The sequence below is a fragment of the Triticum dicoccoides genome, chromosome 6A, assembly GCF_002162155.2.
Source record: "Triticum dicoccoides isolate Atlit2015 ecotype Zavitan chromosome 6A, WEW_v2.0, whole genome shotgun sequence".
Lineage (NCBI taxonomy): Eukaryota > Viridiplantae > Streptophyta > Magnoliopsida > Poales > Poaceae > Triticum > Triticum dicoccoides.
The window spans coordinates 221,685,803-221,695,344 of record NC_041390.1 but is presented as its reverse complement, the minus strand read 5'-3'; the positions used below and the strand labels follow the sequence as shown (position 1 = coordinate 221,695,344).

At 46.4% G+C, this 9,542-nt stretch overlaps 1 protein-coding gene across 1 annotated transcript; it reads right to left on the bottom strand.

The window, feature by feature from the left end:
* Positions 1–6,488: 6,488 nt before the first annotated feature.
* On the bottom strand, positions 6,489–8,314 carry LOC119316659 (allene oxide synthase 4-like). The gene has a single exon (XM_037591018.1). It carries the CDS (start codon positions 8,297–8,299, stop codon positions 6,734–6,736), a length of 1,566 nt encoding a protein of 521 aa, XP_037446915.1. The 5' UTR covers positions 8,300–8,314; the 3' UTR covers positions 6,489–6,733.
* Between the last annotated feature and the right edge of the window lie 1,228 nt (positions 8,315–9,542).

Below are 9,542 nucleotides of genomic sequence, written 5' to 3'. Positions count from 1 at the left end.
CGAAGTGACAATAATCGGGACCACTCCCGGTGATGACCATAGTTTGAGGAGTTTATCTATTCACTAAGTGTTAATGCTTTGGTCAGGTACTCTATTAAAAGGAGGCCTTAATATCCCTTAGTTTCCAATAGGACCCCGCTGCCACGGGAGGGTAGGACAAAAGATGTCATACAAGTTCTTTTCCATAAGCATGTATGACTATATTTGGAATACATGCCTACATTATATTGATGAACTGGAGCTAGTTTTGTGTCACCCTATGTTATAAATGTTGCATGAGGAATCGCATCCGGCATAATCATCCATCACCGATCCATTGCCTACGAGCTTTTCACATATTGATCTTTGCTTAGTTACTTTTCCGTTGCCACTGTTACAATCACTACAAAAACTACTACTCTTACTTTTTCCACCGTTACCGCTACTTCCATATTACTTTTCTACTAAATACTTTACTGCAGATATTAAGTCTTTCAGGCGCGGTTGAATTGACAATTCAACTGTTAATACTTGAGAATATTCTTTGGCTCCCCTTGTGTCGAATCAATAAATTTGGGTTGAATACTCTACCCTCGAAAACTGTTGCGATCCCCTATACTTGTGGGTTAACACAGTACGCTTTGAATAAAACTCTTCCAGCAAGACCCAACATTGGTTTTACCATTTTCCTAATAACAACTAAAAACTTGCATAGGGACTGGCTAGCACCCGAGGACTCTTAATCAACCCCCGGGCAATGCTCCGCATGAGTGTTGGTCCAAACTGGGCGATGTTCGGCGCCCCCTGGGCAACCAGGGTCTCAGCCAACCCGACGTCTTACCCATCCGGTGTACCTTGAGAACGAGATACGTGCGACTCCTATCAGGCTAGGTCGGTGCATCAGGAGGTCTTGCTGGATTAGTTTTACCATTATCGAAATGTCTTGTGCACCGGGATTCCAAGTTTGATCGGAGGGTCCCGAGATGGAGGATTGTCTCCGCGGTAATGGGATTCTGAGTCTGATCGGAGGGTCCCATTAAGCTTTGCTAGTCTTGATACCCATAGTAATGGGATTGCTGAGTCCTCGTGGCTCACAGATTACTACAACAACAGTTGCAGGTACAGGTAATGCGATGATTTGACATGAGAGTGATGCTTGATTGCTTTTGGAATTCTTCTTCTTCGATCAAGGGATAGGTTCCGGGTCGGGAGAACCTGGGATTAGTAGGGTGGATGTCGTTCTTCTTTTTAGTTTGATTTCATTCGTAGTCGGATCATGCTCTTTTATATGATGGTTGCTATGTATTGATGTATTGTTATATGAATGTTGTAACTTGTGGCGAGTGTAAGCCTTTATCTTGTATTGTCATCTATTCAGTACATGGTATGTTGTAATGATATCCACCTTGCCATGTGCTTGAAATGTGGTTGTTTCCCAATCATGAATTCATCACGTGATTGGGATAAAATCGCATCTTGGGCGCTACATTGTTGCCATGAGAGTTTTGGTGGGATTTTCCTCTTGAGACGCCATTACAAACTTTTTTTTACCATTGCATTCCTCATGCTGAGATATTTAAAATTAGACCTCATGTTAATAAATTTTGATGAACTTTTTTGACGCAACTTGTGCTCCTGAAGTCTGCTAACATATGCTTACAAATTATACTAACACATGCTTCCTAAGTAAACTAACTTGTCCTCCCATTGAGGTGAAGCACACTTGTGCTTCCAAGTGTACTAGCTTTGCGCTCCGTTGGGGGATGAAGCATAACTCTTCGCGTGAAGCATACTTGTGCTCCACATGGGAGCACGAACTATGCTCTGGATTGATGTAAAAAGAAAAAAGGTGAAAAATGAAACAAATGGGGAAAACCAATGAAACATCAAACAAAACTCCCTAGGAAAATCAAGAAAACAAGAAAAAGAGGAAAACCAGGAAAAAAACAAAAAAAAATCCCTCCCGAGAGTGCTTTCCACACACGACATATGTCAGATGGGGATCGCTCCTCTTTGTGCATGAGAACATCCTCTGAAAAGCTCATCCAAGGCACCCTTAATTAGTTGCTCCTAAATAACAGAAGAGACTGCGTAAGTATTGATGGCCGAAAGTTAACACCCATCCCATGGATATTAATGAGCGCCCAATAAAAGGCCTCTCTTGCCACACAACACCGAGAAAGAAAAGGAGAGAAAAGGATTGCTACCACAACAGGAAACCTAACAATATTTGTTTACGAAATATAAATCAATTAGGGAGAGAGTACATTCTGGCAACTCATGAATAGTCCCTTTTACTGCACAGTTCAAACCACGTCACAAACCTCGCACAATCACAAACTGCACGTCAACACATACACACGCGCGCACACACAGACACACACACAAATGGCGGCATATCACATGCAAATGCAACTAAACCATGCAAATTAGACCCCCACAAGCAACACACATTAGACAATATTAATTATTGCGGCATCCTAATCTTAATAATGCCACTACCTTACTTGACACTACTATAGTTAGTCACTCCGCCTTGGCCCTCATCGGCGAAGTGAATGTCACTGCCAGCTCTAGCATATCTCCTTCATTTCAGTGGTGAACGGGTCGTACCACCGGAACATCTCCATCACCATGGGCCTCTCAACCGCCACCACCATGTCCTCCCCCTAGTATTGCTTGTTCCCCTCCACCAGTTGGACCACATCACATTCTTGAACACACCTCGTGCCACTGCTTGTGGCTGGTGGGCTGCTGACTCATTCTCCCGCCCTAGATGCCATATGGGAGGGTGTGGTAAACTTTTGCTCGGCATGTTGTCATAGCTACGAAGGTCTCGTCGACCCTAGTGATTCATCTCCAACGACGGCGAGGCTCGATCTGGGTGAAAGTTGTGTTGGAACCCATTGCATTTCCATATTACAGTTTAGGGTCCTTGTAAAAGTCAATGACTAGTCCTCAGGTACTTGTTTCTATTCGAATCCTTTTCTGATCTTGGTGATGTAAATGCCTATTAAAAAAAGTATGTGCAATCATTTATCACCAACTTTACGCTCTGTTTATAAACTCCATTATTGCATAGGCAGTGACCCAACAACTAGTGCTTGCGTTGTTGCTAAATAGCGACCGTGTAATTTGACAACCGAATTTGTTTTGACTATTAGGGCAAGAAAATTCAACCGAATATTGTTAAGTTTTTTAACATGGAATATTGTTAAATTAGTGTATCATTCATTTCACTAAGCAAACTGTTTTGACATTAAATACTACCTTGATTTCAAAATATAAAATGTTTTGGTACGCCTAATATTCACATCAAGATAAAAGTGTAGTTTAGTGACATGTGATGTCAAAAATGTGCGTTGGTTTCCCCAAAAAAAGGAAAAGTACATCGGTGCGGTTCCTGAACCAAAGTGTGAATTTTTTAAATGTTGTGTCAAAAAGGCACACTTGTGATTTTTCTAGAACACAATATAGATGTAGGCGTTCGCTTTGTAGTTGACAGGAACATCTCCTCTCACTAAACACGCATCACCGAAAATCTTGACATAAATTAAAAAATAATGCGAGCAATAGGATTTGAACCCTAGTGAGCTAGGATGCCATTTTCCTACTAACCATCCAACCATAAGTTGGTTCACACATGATCATGGTTCTGAAAGACATTTGTGGGTGCATGCCAAGAGTGAGGCTCTGTGAGATGCTACATAAAACGAGCGTGGGTAATGTGGAATGCATGCTTAAATGTATTTTAACAACAGAAGTGTGATTTCTCTCTTGTAAAATGCCGACGTACTATGTGTTTTGTCTAGTTTTCCATATGCAAGTTTGATCGCTAAATTATGGTACTAGCCCCGCCAGACAAATGATCTCTCTTTCGTGTTACTTACGGCAGAAGTGTGGATCTTCACTAGATGCCCCTCCTGGTCTCCCATTATCAAAGTCTGGTACTCCCTATGTAAAAAATATAAAAACGTTTAGATTACTACATATTTGCCAAACAAAAATAAACAAGGAAGAGAGTGCATCCTCGCAAATCATGAATGTAAATAAAGCTTTTTATAAGACAGTTCAAACGATCACACCCCAAAGAACTTTACATAATTGCCAACACACGCACATCACATGCAATTCCAAACTAAAAGCCAAATCATGCAGATTTGACCAGAGATGCAACAAATATCCGACCAGTAGCACGATGATTGTGGTAGCGCTGCCGCCATTTGGCACTATACCAGTACAGTAGTGCTTTACTATAGGTCACTCTGGCTTGTGCTCTGGATTGATGTAAAAAGAAAAAAAGGTGGCAAACGAAACAAACTGGGAAAACCAATGAAACATTGAACAAAACCCCCTAGAAAAATCAAGAAAGAAGAAAAAAAGAGGGAAACCAAGAAAATATGGAGCAAAAACTCTCGCCCGAGAATGCTTTCCACACATGACATGTGTCAGATGGGGAGTGCTCCTCTTTGTGCATGAGAACACCATCTGAAAAGCTCATCCAAGGCACCCTTAATTAGTTGCTCCCAAATAACTTAAGACACTGCGTAAATATTGATGGCCGAAAGTTAACACCCAGCCCAAGGATATTAATGAGCGCTCGATAAAAGGCCTCTCTTGTCACACAACACCGAGAAAGAAAAAGAGAAAAAAAGGATTGCTACCACAATAGCAAACCTAACAATATTTGTTTACGAAATATAAATCAATTAGGGAGAGAGTACATCCTGGCAACTCATGAATCCACCCTTTTATTGCATAGTTCAAACCACATCCCAAACCTCACACAACAAACCGCACGTCAACACATGCGCACGCGCGCGCACACACATAAGTGGCAGCACATCACATGCAAATGCAACTAAACCATGCAAATTAGACCCCCACAGGCAACACACATTAGCTGGTACTAATTATTGCGGCATCCTAATCTTAATAATGCCACCACCTTACTTGACACTACTATAGTTAGTCACTCCGCCTTGGCCCTCATCAGCGAAGTGAATGTCACTGCCAGCTCTAGCGTATCTCCTTCATTTCAGTGGCGAACGCATCGTACCACCGGAACATCTCCATCACCATGGGCCTCTCAATCGCCACCACCATGTCCTTCCCCTAGTATTGCTTGTTCCCCTCCGCCGGCTCGCTGTTTTCGGCCAGTTCGACCACATCACATTCTTGAACACACCCTGTGCCACTGCTTTGTGTTTGGTGGGCTACTGACTCATTCTCCCGCCCTAGATGTCGTATGGGAGGGTGTGGTAATCTTTTGCTCGGCATGTTGTCACAGCTACGAAGGTCTCGTCGACCCAAGTGATTCATCTCCAACGACGGCGAGGCTCGATCTGGGTGAAAGTTGTGTTTGAACCCATTGCATTTCCAAATTAAAGTTTAGGGTCCTTGTAAAAGTCTCGGACTTACTCCTCATGTACTTGTTTTTATTCGAATCCTTTTCTGATCTTTGTGGTGTAAATGCCTATTAAAAAAAGTATGTCCAATCATTTTATCACCAACTTTACGCCGTCTTTAGAAACTCCATTACTGGATAGGCAGCGACACAACAACTAGTGCTTGTAGTTGCTAAATAGCGACCGTGTAACTTGATAGCCGAATTTGTTTTGACTATTATTAGCGCAAGAAAAGTCAACCGAATATTATTAAATTAGTGTATCATGCATTTCACTATGCACACTGTTTTGCCATCAAATACTACCTCCATTTCAAAATATAAAATGTTTTGATAGGTCTAATATTCACAGCTACAACTAAAAGTGTAGTCAGTGACATGTGATGTCAAAAAGTGCGTTGGTTTCCCCCCGAGAAAGAAAAGTGCGTTGGTGTGGTTCCTGAACCGAAGTGTGAATTTGTGAAATGTTGTGTCAAAAAGGCACACTCGTGGTTCTTTTTTTTAGAAGACAATACATACGACATATCATCTTGAGATTGACGAAGTCACTACAAACGCTTCGTAGTCGATGGGACCGTCTCATCCCACTAAACGTGCATTGCCGAAAATCCTAAAATAAGTCCAAAAATAATATGAGCCACAGTTTAATATCACTGTCCTCCTAACCATCCAACCACAGTTTGTTTTGGGCATAGTCATGGTTCTGGAAGACATTTATGGTTGCATGCAAAGAGTGAGGCTTTGTGAGATGCTACGTAAAACAAGAGTGGGTAATGTGGAATGCATGCTTATAAATGTGTTTTAACAATAGAGGTGTGGTTTCTCTCTTGTAAAATGTCAACGTACTCTGCGTTTGGTCTAGTTTTCCATATGCAAGTTTGATCGCTAAATTATCGTACTAGCCCCGCTAGACAAATGATCTCTCTTTCCTGTTACTTATGACAGAAGTGTGGATCTTCACTCGATGCCCCTCCCGGTCTCCCATCATCAAAGTCTAGTACTCCTTCCATAAACAAATATACTCCATTAGAATAGTTTAGATCACTACATATTTATTACCAAACAAAAATAAATAAGGAAGAGAGTGCATCCTCGCAAATCATGAATGTAAATAGAGCTTTTTTATTGGTAGACAGTTCAAACGATCACACCCCCAAAGAACTTTACATAATCGCCAACACACGCACATCACATGCAATTCCAAACTAAAAGCCAAATCATGCAGATTTGACCAGAGATGCAACAGACATCCGGCCAGTAGCACTAGCAATTATTGTGGATTGGGGCAGCGCTGCCGCCACTTGGCACCGGCTGCACTATAGTAGGACAGTACTGCTCTGCTATAGGTCACTCCGCCTTGGCCCTGGTCAGCGAAGTGAACGTCACCACCGGCTCCAGCGGCATCTCCTTCACGTCGGCGGTGAATGTGTCGTACCGCCGGAACAGCTCCGCCACCATCAGCCTCCCGACCGCCACCACCATGTCCTTCCCGGGGCACTGCTTGTTCCCCTCCGCCGGCTCGCTGTTCTCCGGCCCGTTCGACCAAACCACGTTCCCGAGCAGCCGCCCTTCGCCGCCCACGAACCGGTCAGGGACGAACTCGCCGGCCTGCTTGAATACGCGCTCGTCGCGGGTCGCCAGAGGCTGGTACCCGAAGAGCATCTCGCCCTTGCGCACCTGGTAGGCGGCGGCGTGGCTCTCGACCACCAGGTCCTGGCGCGCGCGGCCGTACTGAAACTCCACCGGCGGGTTCATGCGCAGCGCCTCCCACACCACCGACTTCACCAGCGGCATCTTGTCGACGGCGGACACGGTGATGTCGCTGCCGTTGGGCACGGCGGCGCGGACCTCGCTGGCGAGCCTGGCGTGCAGAGCCGGGCCGGCGCGGGCTAGCCACTTGATGACGTGCGGCAGGAAGATCTTGAAGCCTCCGTAGGCGTTGAAGATGGCGGTGAAGACTAGGTTGTGGAGGAGCTCGTCGCGTGAGATGCCGGACTGCGCCTTGTCAGCGTCGTTGAGGAAGCCGGCGGCAGCTTCGGCGAAGTACGCTGTCAGGTCGGCGTAGTCACGGCGAACCAGCAACGGTGGCAGGCGGAAGGTGTGGAGAAGGAGATCCTCGAGCAGCCACGGCTTGATGATCTTACTCGCGAGCGGGTGCAGCTGCACGCCGAGCCACTTGATGGCCTTGGTCACGGCGCCGTCGCCCATGGCCTTGCTCGGCGGCGTGCCGCCGAACAGCGCGGAGCAGGTGAAGTCGAACATGTGGTGCTCGTTGAGCTTGTTGAACTGAACGGGGCCGTCGCCGAGGCCGGCGTCGGCGGCGTCGAACACGGCGCCGAAGGCGATGCGGAAGACCGGCGCGACGTGGTGCATCCGCGCGGCGGCGAGGCTGATCATGACGCGCTTTAGCGCGGCATGGCGGGGGTCGGCAGCGTCGAGGAAGGCGAGCGGGCGGTAGCCGCCGAAGAGCGCGAGGGAGGGCATGAAGGTCCCGTCGAGTGTGTCGGTCTTGTCGACCTTGGCGTCGTCGAGGAGCACGCTGAAGCTGCGCGCGTCGAGGAAGGCAACGACGCGGGAGTCGGCGGTGATGAACGGCCCGGGGGGCATGTTGACGCGCAGCACGGTGGCGCCGCCGTTCCGGGCGATGCGGGAGCGGAAGTACTCCTCCGCGCCCTGGAAGTAGTAGTAGTCAAGGCGGTCGCGCAGCGGCGACAAGAAGGGAACGCCGTAGCCGCCCGGGACCTCCCGGACGGGGAGCCCCGACGGCGATAGCTTGGCATCCGCATTGTCGCTGCCGGAGCTGTTGGCTACCTTGGACGTCATGGCAGGGTGAGCAAGCGCCAGTCTATCACCAAATGCAATGCTCAGCTCTAGGCTGTAGCTGGTTTTGGAGAGTGACCAGCTCTTCTGCATTATATAGAAAAGAGGTACGTACATACACAGTGCTCAAGGGCCAAGGCATCCGCATGTTGTGCCAAAAAAACGAGAGAGGTGTTGGCACGCAAGGGTTCCTTTGCGCTGTGCCACCAAATCTACCTTACCAATTATTTGGCCGTGTCCAACATATTGGTTCTTGTTTCGATGATTGCCAACGTTTTAGCATGGGCTAATGCTTATATGAAGCATCACCAACAGCCGCGCAACAAGCGGCGCGTTAAAAGGCGTTTATAGTACTGGAATAGGCAGTTTTTACGTGCCGCGAGACACTGGCTCCAGCTACCACTGCAAAAAATTACGCGCGCCGCTCCAGCAGACGCGCCAAACTACAGCGCGGGAACAGCCGCGCTTGCAATATGTTTATTTTAAAGATAATATGTTGATATTTCAAACATCAAAACAAGACATAGCATAGTTTAAAATCACTAAACCAAGTTCATGACATAAAAGTTTAAAATCATGCCACATCACATTATCATCCAACCAAGTTCAAATCAACCAACCAAGTTCATGACATAAAAGTTCACACAAACAAATGGCGGATCGAGTCTTCACGACGATGAGGATTTTGCTTAGTGATTCATGACTCGTGGCAGCGGCATCAGCAAGTGGGGGCGGCAGCACAAGCGGAGTACTGGGTCTTAACTTTCAGGGTGAAAACCCAAGGTCTGGCCTTGTTGAAGGCATTGTTTTGAGAACGCGAATCTTCTCCAGGGTGAAAACCTAAGATTTAGGATCGGACGATGACGGTGCTTCTGCACTGTTTCCTTCTTCGAGGCATCACTTTTGGAAAACTAGGACTTCGGGTGTTGTCTAGGCGGTGGTTCGTGATGTAGCTACGAGTAATTGATCACTGTTGTTGGATCTTTCTTCTTCTTCTTCTTCTTCTTCTTCTTCTTCTTCTTCTTATTGTTTTTGGCTGTGTGCATCCGCAGTCTCTTTACGATATTGCGTTGTTGCAGAGGCCGGGTGTAATTGGTATATCCGCGATATTAACATATTGCCTTTGTCGAAAAAATGTCGCATCCTCATCTTCGTCCTCCTCTTCCTTCTATTCTTCATCCTCATCCAAAGACGATTCTTTCTCCTCCTCTTCATTGTGTCGTGTCGCATCATCATAGGGAGCTCGGAAGGTGTTGGCAAGATCTTCAATGGCATCATGCGAAGGTATATGAGGCACACCGAAAGATATGCGTCCACCCATGTCACCCGAAGGTGC